The following is a 20,911-nucleotide window of genomic DNA, read 5'->3' on the forward strand; positions in this document are numbered from 1 at the left end:
TGAAACCTTCTCGGGGCCCCAAATCTCTTTTTTTAGTAAGGTCAAATCTTCTCGGGGGTCCTAATTGTTCTTTTTTAAAAAAGGCGAAACCTTCTCGGGGGCCCTAAGTGTGTTTTTCATAAAATTAATAGTTGTTAAGTAAATGGAAAAAAAGGAAAACTAAATGTTCAAAATGTTAAAAATTTAGGTCCCTAATGAATTATAAAGATCGCATAAATATCAAAATTCAATTTGGTTTAAAGAGTTTGTAACGATGAATTGTAAAGACCTGACCTGAACTAATCTGTCCTGACCTTACCTGACCTGACCTGACCTCTTATCTACTGGATATCAATAAACATTGAAAGTTTTCGGTAAGTTTGTTTGTTATAAAAGAAGTCGGATTTGGTTCTTTCCTCTTCGAACAGTTTGTTTTTAAACAATTTTTGAGCTTTATATAAAAAATCTATTAATTTTTTTTTGGCTCCATGTTTCGCTAAAGCTGATGATGGAGTTTAGTAGGTACAGCGGAATGTAGTAGGTTTTCAATTCCTCCATGAAAATCCCCAATTCTTTCAGAAAACCTCAGTGTACCATTCGGATTCGCCAAAAAACGAGAAAGTTTTTGAAATTTCTACTTTTGAAACCCTCCGAAACCCTCCAAGAGTTAACAATACAATTTTTTTAAGACAGCATTAATATAATTTCTCGTATTTTGCGGCTGCCAAGACAAAACAGACTGACTCAGCACCCCCAAAACCCATTTTTAACTACTCGAAATAAAAAAATACTTTTCTTTTTTTTATCTCGGTCGCCAAATTCCGCCGCCTCAGCGCCCCGATTAAGTTTTCACTCGGCCAAACGAGCTTTGCGCCGACTTGGCGAAATTAGCGCAGCTGGATTCGTTGTGTTTGTTGATGGTTTTCATTTCAGGGGCCCGGCTGGCACGGATGTTCCGGAGTACACACACATATGACTAACACGAGGATAACCGATGTTGAAATATTGGAAAGGAGATATCCTGTACATGTGCGCAAGTTTATGTTACGACCAGACACCGGCGGCACCGGAAGATTTAAGGGTGGCGATGGGGTCTTAAGGGAGATACTGTTCAGGGCGCCGCTGACGCTGTCGGTTCTCACGGAGAGGAGGGTCCTCCAGCCCTACGGACTGAAAGGTGAGGGGCAGGTTTATGACCGCCACGGTGAGCTTTCACTTTCAATGCAAAGCCCGGACTGAAACAGGGTTAGTGGAATTGAAGATTTTTAGTTTCAAACAACACTACAAAAAAATTACGAAGGTCTGGGAAAGTCGAATTTGCTTCTGCTTTAGTGTTTTTTTTGGCTCCCGGTCAATACCTCCTATAATTTTTGCCCTCAATTTCGCCTGCGGCCCGCAAGAAGAAGGGCCCTCGCGGGCCCTGCCACTCCCTTATTTACGGCCCCGTCGGTGTTGTTTTTTTGCAGGTGGCGGTCCGGGCGCCCGAGGCCTCAATCTCTTAATCAGGACCGACGGTAGGACCATCAATCTCGGCCCGAAGACTGCAGTTCCCATCCAGCCCGGAGTGAGTATGACAAACCGTTTTGTTTACCGTGGGCAGGTTTTTGTTGATGGGCGTGAAGGAACCGCGACGAAGATGGATAGAGTCGATCGGAAACGGAGCGGTTCGGCGGCGGCGGCGGCGGCGTTGTTCTTCGTTCGGCTGCTGCTGCTATTAGCATAAGGCAACGTCATTGCGCCGGTTATCAATCCCGAAAAATGGGGCCGTTAAATGGCGGAACGGCGCCATCTTGGATTTATTGCGGCGTGTCGTTGCGGCGAGCACATAAAGTGGTGTTATGGTGTTATTTAAGAGTGTGCAGTGCTTGCACCGGACCGGGAATTTATTATGATTAAGGCTGAGTGGGGCGGAGTGAGGGGTGGGCGAGGGAATAATTAATGGGAGGGCGACTCGGGAGTAAGATGGGACAATGCCGCCAGGTCCTGCAGGATTAAATAATAAATTAAGCTGACTGTTTGCGGGCGAGGCAGGATTTTTGGACGACATGTAAAGCGGGGATGTCAGGATTGCTGAAATAGACCGGAGTCGTGGGCATCAGGTCAAATCATTTTTAGAACTTGTTAATTTACTAGTAGACGAAAACTTAGTTTGTAGTGAACATTTTGACAAAAAAAAAAATTAATGCGGTCTTACGAAAATTTTTCCAGGATCATGAATATGTATTTGGTTTCACAATGTCTTTTTTTTTGGCTCAAATCGGTTGTAAAATTTTTTCCTGGATCATGAATATTAACCAACTCTTAGGTAATATAGTGTGTATTATAATTGTTCAAATAGGGTATAAAAGGATGCCCTCTGGTCCGAGTGCGTTTAATATTTACCGAAATTGTCTCAGGATCGCAAATAAATGTTTAATTTTACAAGATCTGGTAAAAAAAGGGAAAAAATTGTAATTTTATTTTAGCTATAAAAAATTTCATTCAGTCCTTAATGTGATTTGTCATATCGGAAATTCTCTGAAAATCCTGAATATGTTCTTACTTTTACAATATATCTTCAAATAACCGAAATAGAGGATTTTTATTTTGGCGCGTCCACCATTTTTAGCTAAATATTATAGCTGTTCAAATCGCGCATAAAATGATGCTATCTGGTGAGAAGTGCGCTTTATATTTATCGAAATTGTCTCAAGATCACAAATATATGATTAATTTCACAAGATCTGGTTAAACAAGGCAAGAAAACTGCATTTTTTTGACGCCTCCACCATTTTTAGCTAAATATTATTTTTGCTCAAATAAGCTATAAAAAATTCCATCTAGTCCTTGACGTGATTTGTCATAACGGAAATTCTCTGAGGATCTTGCATATGTCCTGAATTTTACAATATATCATCAAGTAACCGAAAAAGAGAATTTTTATTTTGGCGCCTCCACCATTTTTAGCTGAATATTGTAATTACTCAAAGAGGCTATAAAAGAATTCCTTCTAGTCCTTAACGTGATTTGTCATAACGGAAATTCTTTGAGAATCCTGAATATGTCCTTAATTTTACAATATATTTTCAAATAACCGAAAAAGAGGATTTATATTTTGGCGCCTTCACAATTTTTATCTAAATTTTAAACTTGTTCAAATAGCCCATAAAACAATTCAATCTAGAGCTTAACGTGATTTGTCATAACAGAAAATGTCCTAGGATCCTGAACATGTCCTTAATTTTAAAATATGTCGTCAAATAACCGAAAACAAGTGGATTCTAATTTTGGCGCCTCCACCATTTTTAGCTAAATATTATCTTGTTGAAATAGGCTATAAAAGAATTCCTTCTAGTCCTTAATGTAATCTATCGTAAGTGAAATTCTCCCAGGATCCTGAATATGTCCTTAATATTAGAATATATCGTCAAATTACCGAAAAAAAGGATTTTTATTTTGGCGCGTCCACCATTTTTAGCTAAATATTGTAGTTACTCAAAGAAGCTATAAAGCAATTCCTTCTAGTCCTTAACGTGATTTGTCATAACGGAAATTCTCTGAGAATCCTGAATATGTCCTTAATTTTACAATATATTTTCAAATAACCGGAAAAGAGGATTTATATTTTGGCGCCTTCACAATTTTTACCTAATATTAAACTTGTTCAAATAGCCCATAAAACAATTCAATCTAGAGCTTAACGTGATTTGTCATAACAGAAAATCTCCTAGGATCCTGAACATGTCCTTAATTTTAAATATGTCGTCAAATAATCGAAAACAAGAGGATTCTCATTTTGGCGCCTCCACCATTTTTAGCTAAATATTATCTTGTTGTAATAGGCTAAAAAAGAATTCCTTCTAGTCTTTAATGTAATCTATCGTAAGTGAAATTCTCCCAGGATCCTGAATATGTCCTTAATATTAGAATATATCGTCAAATAACCCAAAAAAAGGATTTTCATTTTGGCGCCGCCACTAAAAATGGTATACTCGTTCAAACAGGCTATAAAAGAATTGAATCTAGTCCTTAACGTGATTCGTCGAAATGGAAATTTTCTTAGTGTCCTGAATATGTCCTTAATTTTACAATATTTCGTCAAATAACTTTAAAAACAGTACCTCCATTTTGGCGCCTCCACCATTTTTAGCTAAATATTATAGCTGTTCAAATCGCGTATAAAATGATTCCATATGGTGAGAAGTGCGCCTTATATTTATCGAAATTCTGTCAAGGTCACAAATATATGATTACTTTCACAAGATCTGGTTAAATAACGCAAAACATTGCTTTTTTATTTTGGCGCCTCCACCATTTTTAAATAAATATTTATCCTTGTTCAAATAGGCTACAATAAATTCCATCTAGTCCTTAACGTGATTGCTCATCACACCAGCAACACCGACATGTTTATTTTTCTTAAAACTCAAACTGGTTGGAAAATTAGAAAAAGAAATTAAAATAAAAATGGGACGTGTAACCTCTGAGGGCTAAGCTCTGAATTATTTCCTTAAAACGTTCCCGGAGAGAAAAGAAAGCAGGTTAAAATGAGACCGACATTAATTAGTTTTTTTCGGGCTTTGCGAATTTTAAATGAAATTTTTTTATTCAACTGTACAAGACGGTATTGTGTGGACAAGGAAAATTGCGCTTTATTCACAATACGTCAGTCACTCTAGGCTACAATGGCGACAATCAACACAGTATTTTAGCTTGAAGTTTACTGTTAATTTAATTATTATTAAATTTTTATTTATTAAAAAATTTAAATCTGGCGGCTGCTGAGGACGCGTTGCACGCTTAGGCTGGGTCAAGGACGCTTATTCTATACTGTAGAAACGTTCTGAAATACTGCTGGTTTGTCTAGATTACTGCGGATTCTGAAACACCTTTACGTCCCATTTATTTTTCATAAAACTTTTATGTTTCCTGGGACTTGTGTATCGTACTTAAAGAGGTATAACGCAGTTTGATATAAAAACCCCGTTTACCCATCCGTGGTCAGTTAACTCAAGAATTCCGTATTTCGAAGCACATATTCCACTTTTCCTCCGGAAATGCGTCCATATTAATTCGAGCAACTCCGCCGCACAGTTCCACAATAGCTACTTATTTAGAGATTACCCCAATTAATGTTTGAACTTCCTACTTCCGACTTCCTAAATTACCCGAGAGTAAATAAAACGATTATAACACGAATCCACCTTACCCGCCTCGGCAGGCATTTCTGCGAAAACATTTAATAAAAACCCCAAATCCCACTTTACACAAAAAAATTCCCAAGAAAATCTCACTTTCATCGCTTTGTATTAGATTTTTTGTGGGCTAGCATACGATCCCGGCGTACGTGAACCCCGAACTAATAGCCTCCCCAAATCCGTCTAATTGGTTGCCTACTCGCCCACTGGGACATTAATTATGTTTAATACTGTACTCGCTATTAATTTGCTAGAAAACGAGGCGGAAGTTATTAGGGTCGTCAGTCAGAGTCCTCTCGAGCTTACTTAATGCAAGGACGAGATCCCGGACTGAAAGAAAACGTTGCAAGCGAAGTGAGATATCTGGGGCTGCATTTCACAAACATCGATAAGTCGGAAGGGCGAAAGCAAGAGATCAGGCGATGCTTACACATGTATTTATACCCTTTTCTATTTTCATGGATCGTGGGGAGTGAGCTGTTCCACTTTCCGTTTTTGCGGGATTTACGCGAAGGCTTTACCATTGTGCATTCGGAGAGTAGGGGGGCGGTGCTCGTTCCTGTTTTAATTTTGGGCGTCTATTGTTATTGCTGTTATGGTGTAGAGATCAATGATTAGAAATTCCTGATGTGTTGGAAGCGATTTATTCAAAACGGGCTTAATTAAGCTTGATAGGCCAGATATACGAGGCTATTTATTGTTCTTTGCTAAAACATGAGAAATGGTTGATCGTTGGTTACTCTTAAAATAGTTCAAAAATAATTTTATTTTGTCTCGATATTTGAACACAACATTCAAGGAAGAGCTAAACGGTGGTTCAAATGAATAGTCAAAATGGCCCAGGTATGATTTACGTTTAAAAATTTGATTTTTCAAACTATTCACTAGTTTATTTATCGTTTTACGCTACGTTTTTTAGGAATATAATGAATGAATAATATAGATAGATGGAATTTTTTATACCTTATTTGACAATTGAAATAGTTAGTTAAAAATGGTGGAGGCGCCAGAATTAATAAGCGTATTTTTTTCATTTTGGATGAGCTATTGTAAAATTAAGCATACATTTGGAATCCTGGAAATATTTTCATTAAGACTACATTTCAGACCGAATGGAATTATTTATGGTCGATTATAACTTATAACATTTTGCCAAAATGAAAATTTTTCACTTATTTGATCAGATATTTTAAAATTATGTGCAGGTGAAAGTGGTAACTTGGGCTGGAGATTTTAAAATCGTCATGTTGGAAAGTAAATACTGAAAAAATTAATAACAAGATTTGTCTCGCTTTTCAAGGTTGGGTTTGTCGTCTTTTTTCTACTCTTCGTTTATAGATTTTTTGTTGCCTTTTTGTTGTTTTTGTTGATTTCTTTTTTGTGTGCTTTTTGGCGGCTTTTTTGTAGCTTCTTTTGGTCCTTTTTTTAATTTCGCCTTTTTAGTGTTTTTTTCGGTCTTCTCTATTTTTGTTTTTTCGTTTTTTGTCCCTTTTTAGCGCCTTTTTCACTTTTTTTCACCACCCAATTGGGTTTTTTAAATCTTCTTTTCGCCCTTTCTTGTCTCTTTTTTTGTGATGCTTTTTTTGTCTTGTTCTTGTCTTTTTTGTTGTATCCCTTTATTTTTGTAGCTTTTTTTGTCAGTTTTTTGCCCTGTTTTTTTGTCATTTTTTTGTTCCGTTTTCTTTATACATGTACGTGTGATTTATGCAGAAAACTTGCACGTTTATATGCATTAATAAATTATTATTATAAATTATTGTCGCTTTTTACAGACTTTTGGCGCCCTTTAGTTCCATTTTTTTAGGGACAGTTTTTGTATTTTTTCTCGTTTTTCTGTGGTCTTTTTTGTCCTCTCCTTTTTTGCCTTTTTTGTCATTCTACTTTTGTCTTTTTTGTTGCATATTTTTGTTTTTTCTTTTTCATTTTTTCTTAGCTTTTGTGTTTTTTTTTAATTGACTACACTTGTCTGTTCTTTTGTCGCATTTTTTGTTGCTTTTTCCCGCTTTGTTTTGTTTCTTTTTTTGTAATTTCTTTGCAGTGTTTTGTCCTCTGGTTGCTGTATTTTTGTTCACAATCTTTTTTGTGTTTTTTTTTGTTACATTTTTTGTTGACCTTTTTTGTTTCCCATTTTTTTGACTTTTTGTTTCCGATTTTTTGTTGGCTTTTTCATCGCTTTTTTTTCAACTAATTTTTTTGTTGTAGTTTCGCATTTATTTTTTCGTTTTTTTTGGAGTTATGTACCGTTTTCTTTGTTCGCATTTTTTTGTTGTTTTTTGTGCTCTTTTTGGTCTCTTGTTGCTTTTTTCTCAGATTTTTTTATAGTTTTTCGTTTTATTTTTGGTCGCCTTTTAAATTCTTTTGTCTATGGTATTTTTTGCCTTGTTTCTTATTGCCCCTTTTTGACGGTTTCTGCTGTTGTCTGTTTTCTCACATTTTTTTCGACTTTTTTATATATATTTTTTCTTTTTTCTGGCTTTTTTGTCATTCTTTTTGTTTTTTTGTGCTCCTTTTTGTCCTCTCCTTTGTTGATTTTTTTTGTTGCTTTTCATCAGCTTTTTAAGTCACCTTATTTTTCTATTTTTCTCATGTTTTTTGTCTTGGTTTATGTCACCTTTTTATTGTTGCCTTTATTGTCAGCTTAACTTTTTTCTTTTTTTGTTGTCAACCTCTTTTTTGTGGATTTTTTCGCCGCTTTTTGTCGTCTTTTTTGTTGCGTATTATTGTTTTTTCTTTTTCATTTTTTGTTAGCTTTCGTGTTTTTGTTTTTAATAGCCCTCTCTTGTTGCTTCTTTTCTCGCATTTTTTTGTCATCTTTTTTCCCCGTGTTGTTTTGTTGATTTTTTTTGTTGTTTGCGCTTTTTTTGTAGTTTCTTTGTGGTGTTTTTGTCCCCTGGTCGCTTTTATTGACTTTTGTTGGCTTTTCGTCGTTTTTTTCCCAGCTTATTTTTTGTTTCCTGTATTTTCGCATTTATTTTTTCGTTTTTATTTGTATTATTTCTCCTCTTTTTTCTCGCTTGTTTTGTTGTTTTTTGTGGTCTTTTTTGTCCCCTTGTTGCCCTTTTTGTCAGATTTGTTGTAGCTTTTTCGTTGTATTTTTTGTCGCTTTTTCGTTGTATTTTTTGTCGATTTTTTAAATTCTTTGTCGTCTCTTTTTCTTGTAGAATTTTTATGTTTTTTTTTTGGTATTTTTTCCATTGTTGCCTTTTCTTATCGCATTTTTTTTTGACAGTTTTTTTTGTTGTATTTTTTTTGCTTTTTTTCCATTTTTGTGTCGTCTTCTTTTTTTTCACGCGTTTTGTAGATTTTTTGTGTTTTTTGTCTCTTTTTCTGACCTTTTTTTAGGTGATTTCCGAAAAATTAAAAAAAATTAAGATAGAAAAATCCAGAAAATGCAAATCGAAAAATTGAAAAAACAAAAATTAAAAGATGGAAAAACCGAAGAATTTAAACATGAAAACTGGAGAAATTTGAGAAACAAAAGAATAACGAATAGAAAAACCTAAACATCGAAAATTTAGACGTCAAAACCGAGAAATTGAAGAAACAAAAAACAGAAGATCGAAAAATTGAAAAATTTAAACCTGAAAGATCGAGAAAGTGAAAAATTTAAATTTGAAAACCGGAAAAATTGAAAAGACAAAAACGGAAAAATCGAAAAATAGGTGAAACGAATTATTGAAAAAATTCAAAAGTTGAAAAATAGACAAATTTTTACTGAAAACTGGAGAAAATGCAAATCGGAAAATTAAACAAAAGACTGAAAAAACAAAAAATTTAAAAATTTGAAAATTGGAAAATCGAGAAAATGCAAATCGAAAAATAAAAAAAATAAACAGTAAAAAATCGAAAAACTTAGACGTGAAAACTCGGGAAATTGAATAAACAAAAAACAGAAGATCGAAAAATTGAAAAATTTAAACTTGAAAGATGGAGAAAGTGAAAAATTTATACTTGAAACCTTGAAAAGTTGAAAAGACAAAACGGAAAAATCGAAAGATTGAATAAACGAAATATTAAAAAAATTCAGATGAAAAACTTTAATTGGAAACTGGAAAAAGTGCAAATCGAAAAATTAAACTAAAAACTGAAAACACGAAGAAATAGATAAATCGAAAAATTAAAAAAAAACGGAAAACGGAAACACCGAAAAATGAAAAATGAATAAATAAAGTAAAAACATTCAAACTTTGAAAAATCCAGAAATTTTAAATAGAAAACTAGAAAAAATGCAAATCGAAAAATTAAAGACACAAAAACCTGGGGAAGGGAAAAATTAAAAATATTGAAAATTGAAAAACTGAAGAAACAAAAGAATAAAAGATCGAAGAATCTAAAACTCGAAAATTTGAAGAAACAAAAAACAAAGTTGAAAAAATTAAAATTAAATATTGAATAAACGAAAAACTGAAATTTTGAAATAATTTAAAAGCTGAAAAATCGGGAAGTCTAAAAATTTAATGAACGATACATTAAAAAACTTCAAGAATTGAAAACAGGCAAATTTTAGATTGAAAATTAGAAAAAATGCAAATGGAGAAACTTAAGAAACAAAAAACTGAAGAAACGAATAATTAAAAAATTTGAAAATTTAAAAAATCGAGTCGAAAAATTGAAGAAACAAAAGAACAAAAGATCGATACGTAAAAATCGAAACATTTAAAGCTGAAAACTCCAGAAAGATTGCTGCTGAATAAACGAAGAATTGAAATAATTTAAAAGTTGAGAAAGCAAAAACTTGTCAACTTTTTTATGTGGCGGTTTTTATAAATTTTTCGCTAGTTCTGCAACATTTTTTGTGTTTTTTGTTGCATGTGGAGGCAATAGGTTGGTAAGCGAACAAAGATAAGCAACTCTGTAGCCTAGTGGTCAAGGCACCCTCCCGGAATTTTTCACCGCTTACCTTTTTTTGTCGATTATTTTTTAGGCTTTTTTTTGTAGTGGTTTTTGTCGCCTCTTATGGTTTTTTCCGCGTTTTTTATGTCGCATTTCTGTGTCGCTTTTTTATCGTTTTTTGTCGTCTTTTTTGTTGGAATTCTCAGGATATTAAGTGTTGACGTCTCTAATATCCACCGAAAAACATCTCTTATCTAAAAGCTTAGCAAGGGTCTCAAATTCAGACACTTCTTCGACTCCCACTCAATACACTGCAACTTATCTTAGCTTGACGAGAAACACAATCAAAGTTAAGTTACGTTTATTCTAGAAACCTCTAAACCTCCACCCTCTATAAGTAAATAATCTTATAATTCTCCCCGACCTTCCGGCCACATCAAACGCCACACCACAATACCGCCCCGACTCCAACCCGTGCATTCCAGGGCCGGCATTACCGTTATTATCGCGGGCATTAGGTCTTCACTCTCCCGGGGATTACCTTCCGGCCGTCGCGAATTCGAACGTAACGAAAGTGCAAACGGCTTTACAGCGGGGATTTGCATAAAGACTCGGCCTAAGACATGAAGGAACTAAACAAACTTGCCCCGATGCGGCGAAAATCCGCACGTATCGCGTGATAATAAGAAGCAAACAGCGAGTTCGTCACTTTCGCCGGGAGTCAACTTCATGCAACATTTAACGCGTCGGAGATATTTGTTCTTCGGATTTATGTTTTATTTACCGAGGCAAATATCGGGCCGATACGGGATATCGGAGGTTTAGGGGGAAATATCCAATTCGATAATGACGTCGCCATTCAGACGACTTCATTAAACTTCATAATTGGAATCTAACGAGGCGGACTAATTGGTTTTCTTAAATAGGAGACCGGGAACTAATCAGGCTTAGGCGATGATATAACGGCTTTTTTCCGGGGTGATGTATAGCTCCCGGAGGATGGCTGGCGCTCTGGAAACCTATTATAAGATGATCCGGACGGTAATGATAAATACACGGCTTGGGACGACAACTAATTATTTTTGGGTTGCGGCGATGGGACGCGGTCAGCGGGAAAAATGGCAGTTTTTGTGGACATGCACATGCCTGGCAGTTTTTACTATATACTGGGTGATCTTTTAACGAACCTGGATATACTGGCTCTCCGAGAAGCTGGTCAAGCCACCTTTTCCAGGTTATGTAGTAGTATATTCAAATTTTGGAATCAAATTTTAAGATTTCTTGAATGACGAAATTCTAATTTTGGAACTGACTTACAAGTAATGTGCTCAAAAAGATATAGAACAGTATGACAGTTAAAACAAAGGTTTATTTTAAAATGAAAATAGATGTATCAACATTTGTATAATTTCAAAAAAAAGTGGGAAAAACGAAAATTCTGTCACGTCAGGTCAAATCAGGTAACTTTTCTCTTTTCATTGATAAAATCTAGCAAAAATATAGAGATATTCGTTCGTGGTCCTGCTAAAAATTCCCAGATGATATTGATGAGATTTGGCAAAAACACACACAGATTCGTGATCCTGAGAAAAATTTCCAGATGATATTGATGAGACGCACAGATTCGTGATACTGAGAAAAATTTGGAAAAGATAAACATCAGAGTGAAATCGTCTGAGCAACTCTGGACGGATTTAATAAACTTAAAATTACATATACAGACGAAACTGAATTTCTCTGTTAATTGATAAGATCTAACAAAAATACACAGATTCGTGATCCTACCAAACATTGTAAGAAGATATTGATGAGATCTCGGGAGAAGACACAGAGATTGGTGATCCTGAAAAAGAAATTCGAAAAGATATTGAGATCTGGCGAAAAGACACACAAATTCGTGATCCTGAGACAAATTCCGAGAAAATATTTTGAGGTTTGGTAAAAATACACACATATTCGTGATCCTGAGAAACATTCCAGAAAAATATTGATTAGATCTAGTAAAAATAGCCACAGATTCGTTATACTGAGAAAAATTTCGAGAAAATATTTTGAGCTTTAATAAAAATTCACACAGATTCGTGAACTTGAGAAAAATTTAGACAAAACATTGATAAGATCTGTCAAAAAGATACACAGATTCGTAATCGTGCAAAAAATCTAGAAAATATTCATGAGATCTGGTACATTGCATACAGATTTGTTATCCTGAGAAAAATTACGTGAAGATATTTATAAGATCTGATTAAAATACACACAGATTTGTGATCCCGAGAAAAACTCCGAAAACATATTTTGAGATTTATTAAAAATTCACACAGATTCGTGTTCTTGAGAAAAATTTAGAGAAGGCATTAATAAGATCTGGCAAAAAGATACACAGATTCGTGATCCTGAGAAAAAATCGTAGAAGATATTTATGAGTTCTGGCAAATTGCATACAGATTTGTGATCCTGAGAAGAATTACGAGAAGATATTTATGAGATCAGCAAAAATACACAGATTCGTGATCGGAGAAAAATTCCGAGAAGATATTTCTGAGATCTGCAAAACTACACACAGATTCGAGATCCTGAGAAAAATTCCGAGAAGATATTGATGAGATCTGGCAAAAATTGACAGAGATTCGTGATCCTGAGAAAGATTCCTAGAAAACATTTTAAGATCTGACAAAAATGTACACAGATTCGTTATCCTGAGAAAAAATCCTAGAAGATATTTATGAGATCTAGTAAAAATGCATACAGATTCGTGATCCTGGGAAGAATTAATAGAAGATGTTTACGAGATCTGTAAAAATTTACCAGATTCGTGATCCTGCTAAAATTTCGACAAGATATTGATGAGATCTGGCAAAAACAGACAAATTCGTGATCCTGAGAAGAATTACGAGAAGAGATCTGCAAAAATACACACAGATTCGTGATCCTGAGAACAATTCCGGGAAGATATTTATGGATCTGGTAAAAATGGACTCAGATTCGTGATCCTGATAAAAATTCCGAAAAAATATTTTGAGATTTAGTAAAAATTCACACAGATTCGTGTTCTTGAGAAAAATGTAGAGAAGACATTGATAAGATCTGGCAAAAAGATACACAGATTCGTGATCCTGAGAAGAATTACAGGAAGATATTTATGAGATCTGCAAAAATACACAGATTCGTGATTCTAAGAAGAATGGTATCTGGTAAAAATACGCACAGATTGATGATCCTGAGAAAAATTCTGAGAAGACGTTGATAAGATCTCGCAAAAAGACATACAGTTTCATGATCCTGAGAAAAAACCCTAGAAGATATTTATGAGATCTGTCAAAAATGTCTACAGATTCGTGATCTTGAGAAGAATTACGAGAAGATATTTATGAGATCTGTAAAAATATACACAGATTCGTAATCCTGAGAAATATTCCGTGAAGAGATTGATAAAATCTGGCAAAAAGGTACACAGATGCGTGATCTTGAGAAAAAAATTCTAGAAGATATTCATGAGATCTGGCAAAACTGCATACATATTTGTGATCCTGAGAAGAGAGAAGAGATCTGCAAAAATACACAGATTCGTGATCTTGAGAAAAATTCCCAGAAAATATTTTGAGATCTGGTAAAAATACACGCAGATTCGTAATCTTGAGAAAAATTCCAGGAAGATACTTATGGGATCTAGTAAAAATAGACACAGATTCGTGATCTGGAGAAACAAATTCTAGAGGATGTTCATGAGATCTGGAAAAAACGCATACAAATTCGTGATCCTGAGAAGAATTACGACAAGATATTTCTGAGATCTGCAAAACTACACACAGATTCGAGATCCTGAGAAAGATTCCGAGAAAACATTGTAAGATCTGACAAAAATGTACCTAGATTCGTTATCCTGAGAAAAAATCGTAGAAGATATTCATGATATCTAGTAAAAATGCATACAGATTCGTGATCCTGAGAAGAATTACGAGAAGATGTTTACTAGATCTGTAAGAATTTACACAAAATTCGTGATCCTGCGAAAAATTTCCACCAGATATTGATGAGATCTGGCAAAAATAGACACAGGTTCGTGATCTTGAGAAAATGTTCGGGAAAGTATTTTGAAATTTGGCAAAAATACACACATATTCGAGATTCTAAGAAGAATGACATCTGGTAAAAATACGATCATATTGATGATCCTGAGAAAAATTCGGAGAAGACGTTGATAAGATCTCGCAAAAAGGTATACAGGTTCATGATCCTGAGAAAACATCCTAGAAGATATTTATGAGATCTGTCAAAAATGTCTACAGATTCGTGATCTTGAGAAGAATCACTAGAAGATATTTATGAGATCTGTAAAAATACACACAGATTCGTGATCCTGAGAACAATTCCGGGAAGATATTTATGGATCTGGTAAAAATGGACTCAGATTCGTGATCCCGATAAAAATTTCGAAAAAATATTTTGAGATTTAGTAAAAATTCCCACAGATTCGTGTTCTTGAGAAAAATGTAGAGAAGACATTGATGGCAAAAAGATACACAGATCCGTGATTCTGAGAAGAATTACAGGAAGTAATTTATGAGATCTGCAAAAATACACAGATTCGTGATCCTGAGAAAAATTCCGAGAAGTTGTTGATGAGATCTGGCAAAAATAGACATAGATTGGTGATCTTGAGAAAAATTCTGAGAAAATATTTTGAGATCTGGTGAAAATACAGAGATTTGTGATTCTGAGAAAGATTCCGAGAAAACATTGATAAGATCTGACAAAAATGTACACAGATTCGTTATCCTGAGAAAAAATCGTAGAAGATATTCATGAGATTTAGTAAAAATTAATACAGATTCGTGATCCTGAGAAGAATTACGAGAAGATGTTTACGAGATCTGTAAAAATTTACACAAAATTCGTGATCCTGCGAAAAATTTCGACAAGATATTGATGAGATCTGCAAAAATACACACAGATTCGTGATCCTGAGTACAATTCCGGGAAGATATTTATGGATCTGGTAAAAATAGATACAGATTCGTGATCCTGAGAATTAATACCGAGAAAATATTCTAAGATCTAGTAAAAACAGTCATAGATTTGTGATCCTGAGAAAAATTTCGGGGAGATATTTATTGGATTTGGTAAAAATAGACACAGGTTCGTGATTCTGACAAAAATTTCCAGAAAATATTTTGAGATCTGGTCAAAATAGACATAGATTCGGGATCTGGAGAAAAAAATCCTAGAAGATATTCATGAGTTCTGGCAAAAACGCATACAAATTCGTGATCCTGAGAAAAATTCCGGGGAGATATTTATTAAATCTGGTAAAAATAGACACAGATTCGTGATCCTGAAAAAAATTCCGAGAAGACATTGATAAGATTTGGCAAAAAGGTACACACATTCGTGATCCTGAGAAAAAAATCTTAGAAGATATTCATGAGATCTGGCAAAAATGCATACAAATTCGGGATCCTGAGAAGAATTACGGCAAGATATTTCTGAGATCTGTAAAACTACACACATATTCGAGATTCTGAGAAAAAATCTGAGAAGATATTGATGAGATCTGGCAAAACTAGACAGAGATTCGTGATCTTGAGAAAATTTTCGGGAAAGTAGTTTGAGATCTGGCAAAAGTACATACAGATTCGTGATCTTGAGAAAAATTCCGGGAAGATATTTATGGGATCTGGCAAAAATGCATACAAATTCGTGATGCGGAAAAGAATTACGAGAAGACATTTATCAGATCTGCAGACGAAACTGAATTTGTCTCATTAATTGATAAGATCTAACAAAAATACACAGATTCGTGATCCTACCAAACAATGTAAGAAGATATTGATAAGATCTGCAAAAATACACAGAGATTTGTAATCCAGAGAAAAACTGCGAGAAGATATTGACAGGATCTGGCAAAAATAGACACAGATTCGTGATCTTGAGAAAATTTCGAGAAATTGTTTTGAGATCTGGTAAAAATGCACACAGATTCGTGATCCTGAGAAAAAAAAACTACAAGATATTCATAACATCTGGCAAAAATGCTTACAAGCACACAAATTGGTGATCCTGAGCAGAATTACGAGAAGATATTTATGAGATCTGCAAAAATACACACACATTCGTGATTCTGAGAAAAATTCCGAGAAGATATTGAAGACATCTGACAAAAATACATAGATTTGTGATCTTGAAATAAATTTCTAGAAAGTATTTTGACATCTGGCAAAAATACACACAGATTCGTGATCCTGTGAAAAATTCGGAGAAGATATTTTTAGGATCTGGTAAAAATAGACACAGATTCATGATCCTGAGAAAAATTTCGAGAAAATATTTTGAGATCTGGCAATAATACTCCCAGAGTCGTGATTCTGGGAACAATTCCGAGAAGACATTGATAAGATCTGGCAAAAAGACACAGAGAATCGCGAGTCTTAGAAAAATTTCGAGAAGATAACAATGCGAGCAACTCAATATCGGTTTAGAAAACCTAAAATTTAGTCAAAATTTTGGTGGACGTAGGTATCTGTAATCGAGTATGAACTTTTCTCTGTTAATTGATGAAATCTAGCAAAAATATGCACAGATTCGTGATCCTGAGAAAAATTCTGGGAAGATATTGATGAGATCAGGCAAAAATACACACAAATTCGTGATATTGAGAAAAATTACGAAAAGATAAAACTCAGAGTGAATGGATTTGAGAAACTTTAGAATGCAATAGGAAAACCTGGTGGACACTTTATGTGATTAGTATCCTGAGAATTTTTTTTTGCAATGCACATATTTTAAAAACATCTGATATTGGTTTTTTCTTTTTTCATAAAGAATATAAATCTCAGACAATATATAGTATGTTCAGCGGAAAAGACGCAACTTTGATACATAACTATTAACACTTTTCGGATAAATAAACGAATAAGGCGGAAGGGCTCAATTTTGGTTTTTTTCAGAAAAGAGAAATTCCTGGTAACAAAGTGCTTCGGAGCACAGTAGCCAGGAATATCTTGTGTTAATCTTACCTTAACTGCTCCCCGTCTTCCACTTATTACAGCTCCGTGGTCACAACACCCCGGAATTTAATTAAATCGAACATTTTTCTATTAACGGTGTAAATTCTTTGAAAATAAAGGAGCTGAAAGCGTGAACTGACAATAAAAAAGGAACTGTGACATAATACTTCAATGCTGTCACGTAATTAAAAAAGTTTCACTTTTCTCCAACATTTACAAGGGCATCGACTCTGATTGGTTAGTTCGACGCTCAGCGACACTGCGCCAACTACAAATAAAAAATGCGTTCGTTTGGGAAACTAGAGACAAAAGTGCAACTCTGCAGTCCTGATTAGACGTCTCCGAGACTTGTTTAAAGACCACTGTCGCTCATATTCCATTTCGCTTGATTCAATTACTCCCACTATAGTGTTTTAACAGTCAATACTCATTGTGCAGCGTCTTACATCAACGTCAGCCTCTTTGTTATTTAGTTCATAACTGACGTTTCCGAACAAAAACGCCCCAGTGTTCTTTGTTAAAGGAATGCTCCGAAGGTGGATATTATTAGCTTCTCAGATACAAAATTAGCGAACCTCGTTAAGGATATTTGATAAATTCCTAAGCGGTTTTGCGACTAAATTCACACCCTTTGGATAGACGCCGAACCGCAAACGGACTGCCAAACTGCATAATGAATTACAGCTATTTTCAATCATCAGTTAGGGCCGAATAGAACCGATCTGTGTGCAGTTAAGTGATCCCATTTGGAATTTGTCGGACTATTCCGACCGCTCACTAAAATCAATGAGAGTTTCTCGACTTCTAGCAGTAACATGTTTGTCAACTTGCCCTTGAAAGTGGGGCAAGGTCGCCCATTATCTCCCGTTTTTCGACTTTGTTCCGTAGTTTTATTTCGTAACTCGCTTTATCCATCACGATAGCGGACTTATTGATTTATTATGTAACGAAGTGTATAGATTTTACCGAATTAAAAAACCTGAAACACTTTTTCAACTTAAAACTCCGCTGAACCTAAATTCCGAAACAACATGTTTAATTTCCAAAAGTGTTTTTTGTAATCCATCATCCTCGTCGCATTCCATCTCGTTATCCAGCAACAGTTCGACTTTTTAACAACCTCCCTCACCCCACTTTTCCGTCCCACACACGTCGTGGTTAAATTCCGACCAACCCAGCTTACGCCGAAACGAGATTAAAGAAATAATTTCGTTTCGACTCGATTTTAATTGCGAGTTACGTCGCCTTCAATTAGACCTGCATTAATTCGAGATGTTTCAGGACATTTTCCAGTTGCACACACCGGGCGGCGGCGGGTACGGCCTTGAAGAAGACTGGCAGGACGAGCGAAACGGGGACGAGAAGGGTAAAACCGCCCCTGGGACCTACGTGAAACGTGGAAGCGTTTTCGAATACACGCAGGGGCCGGAGAGTGTGTAATTGGGGGGTGGGAATTAGAAGGGCACAGTTAGGGTTGTTTGTAGTTAAATATACTTACCTTTTTGTGCACTTTTGCTTTTTTGTTTTATTTAGTTAAGAGAAGTTTTCTAAACCTTGTTAATCAATTACAGAGTCTAAATTAATAAATATTCAGAGGAGTTGTTGAATTTGTTTGGTTTGTGCTGTCACCATCTTCCTCCTTTTAACACCATTTTTATTAGTTCTTGTTTCGGATCCATAAAGTTCTTTTGTCGAGTCTTGGCTTTTCTTTTTAGTCGGGAGTTTATGAGAATAGTCGGAACTTTCCTTATTTACGACAAACGGATTTCTTGTGATAATTTATTGTTGTGATATATTTACAGATCTTACTTGAAATACAATGTGGCTGTGACGCCGAGTTCCAATTTCCCGTTTTTCTTTTTTTACAAATCTTGTAATAAAATTATCTAGAGTTTAAAAGACATTTTCAATTTATTATTCTAACTAGGTCAGTAAAATCCCTCGAAATCGGTAAAGTCAACTTATTTAAAGTTCAACAGCAAGGCAGGTAGGTGCAACTCATTGTTTGGAAGGTTTTACTTACTTGATTAGTTTATTAACAAAATATACAATACGGAGTGTTCTGCAAACGGGACTGTACCCAGTTTGCAGAGCACTCTCCCTCAACAAGAAAATAACACCCCCGCAGACCCCTCGGAGCCGACTCACTTCACTCGCGCACCCCTCACGTATCACCCGAAAGAAATCCGCGATAAAACCGTGAAAAACAAGTGTCCTTTGGCGCGATATCACGTATCGTCGAAATCCGCGTCGCAAGTCTGCGTCTCGACGCTGCGCTCCCCTTGGAGGAGTTTGTCGGTCGTGCGGAGGAAGTGCCGGGGGTGGCGTCGCTTGTACGGCTCCCACTCGGCGTTCAACAACTGTCAGTGCGTGACGATGACGTCGGGCGCCGATTTGGTCGTCTGGACGCTGTAGGGGCGGCGCTTGTCCTCGAACTTGCTGGACTTCTTGCTCGAGGCCACCTCGATCTTCGCCTCGGCTTTAAACTTGGCGTCCTTCTTGTAGCCGAAGGTGCTGAAGGGCGCCGGCGGCGAGTTGGTGTGCACGCTGTGGTTGGGCGTGCTGTTGCCGGAGCTGTAGCCGGCGGCGGTGAAGAGGCTCTCCCGGGTCTGGCAGGCGCTGTCGCACATCTCGGGCATGGGCTCGTTGTCCACCTGGACACCGCAACCAATTAAATCCTCTTTTAATTTATCGTCTAATAAACTCACCGTGTAGATGTTGGTATGGTAGGCATCCCCGTTCGGAGGACTCATGCTGCGCTCGTTCCGGATCAGGATCGGCAGCAGCTCGCCGCCCGGCACGTAGCAGGGGGTGGTGGCGGCGTTCGCCACGTCGAAGTGGCCCGAGTTCATCGAGGGCGAGCTGTTGGAACGCGACCTGGAAGCCGATTTCGACAGCTTCTTGTCAGCTGGTTCTTGTTTGTCCAGCTCGTTGAGCTGCTGCTCCCTGCTCTGCCGGATGTACTCCTGCGAATTTAAACGAACGCTCGGTTTTAAAAACGGTGAAATATGTTGAGGGTCGCTGGTTTACGTGACCGGGGAAAAAAGGGAGGACTGGACGAAAAAAGGATAAAGCACGGCTTCTAGAGGAGAGCTAATTAGGGAGCAGGTTATGTATTCCGTTTTCGGCTCTCAGGGCAATTTATGTATAGTCACGTCCTGGATAAATGATCATTTTATGAGCAATTTATCTCTTATATAACACTTGTATTTATCTTGGGTCCGGATACGTTGGTGCATTGTGAAACTTTTATATTTGTTTTAATGGAAGATTTGTTTGAGTGATTTTTATGGCTTTAGTGGGCTTGAAGGCGCTGTTTACTTTGTTTTGTGTGTGAGAGTTGGAGCTGAATGTAACTCGAAGAGAACGTCTGCTTAATACAGGAGGTATTAATAGTTTTTAGGAAGTTTAATATTCGCAAAGACCTCGAATTTACGTACAAGAGAACAGAGAAGCGTAATTACAATAAAGTCTCATTTTAGAGCTTTCATAACTCATAAAAGTCGTTTCCTTTTTTTGGCTTGTTAATGACAAGCAAGGAGAATAAAGGACCTTAATTTCTTGCTAGTAAAAACAGCATGTAGTGTCTGATAAGTCAAAACGAAATCTTTTTAAAATGTTAATTTAAAGCTTTTGTTGGTAACAAAGGCCATTCTTTCTCCATTTCGCTCTAATAGGGCGTTGGTAGCCACGGTAGTACCCAAGGCGTTCCCTGTCTTCTAAAAAATGAAACACAACAACGTTACATCTAAACGTATTTATTGACAATAACAAGAACTACAACGAACGAGTAAGAAAAAGTTCTTAGAAAGTAGGTAACACGTACAAAACCTGGCACAACTGCAACGGAGAGTAAGTCTACTTGAAGAGCCTCACCGATGCCTCCGGCGAGTATTTTCACCAGAAAAAACACAGAGA

The 20,911-nt window shown here is 36.1% G+C and overlaps 2 protein-coding genes across 4 annotated transcripts in view; one reads left to right on the forward strand and one right to left on the reverse strand.

Moving 5' to 3' along the window:
• LOC135126135 (5-oxoprolinase) overlaps positions 1–18,600 on the forward strand; it is a 77,062-nt gene extending 58,462 nt beyond the window's left edge. For both annotated transcript variants that reach the window (XM_064051963.1, XM_064051964.1), the window contains 3 exons: positions 913–1,156; positions 1,446–1,543; positions 18,275–18,600. In XM_064051963.1, the coding sequence (XP_063908033.1) occupies positions 913–1,156; positions 1,446–1,543; positions 18,275–18,433 (501 nt within the window). In that variant the 3' untranslated portion in view covers positions 18,434–18,600. The remainder of the gene's footprint in view (positions 1–912; positions 1,157–1,445; positions 1,544–18,274) is intronic.
• A 158-nt stretch (positions 18,601–18,758) lies between these two features.
• Positions 18,759–20,911, reverse strand: part of LOC135126138 (bone morphogenetic protein 1 homolog) — a 430,017-nt gene continuing 427,864 nt past the window's right edge. For both annotated transcript variants that reach the window (XM_064051970.1, XM_064051969.1), the window contains 2 exons: positions 19,702–19,959; positions 18,759–19,647 (listed from right to left, as the gene is read on the reverse strand). In XM_064051970.1, coding sequence (XP_063908040.1) covers positions 19,357–19,647; positions 19,702–19,959 — 549 coding nt within the window. In that variant the 3' untranslated portion in view covers positions 18,759–19,356. The remainder of the gene's footprint in view (positions 19,648–19,701; positions 19,960–20,911) is intronic.

This window comes from Zophobas morio, unplaced genomic scaffold (genome assembly GCF_036711695.1).
Source record: "Zophobas morio isolate AGI-343-1 ecotype UQ-CSIRO unplaced genomic scaffold, CSIRO_AGI_Zmor_V1 ptg000010l, whole genome shotgun sequence".
Lineage (NCBI taxonomy): Eukaryota > Metazoa > Arthropoda > Insecta > Coleoptera > Tenebrionidae > Zophobas > Zophobas morio.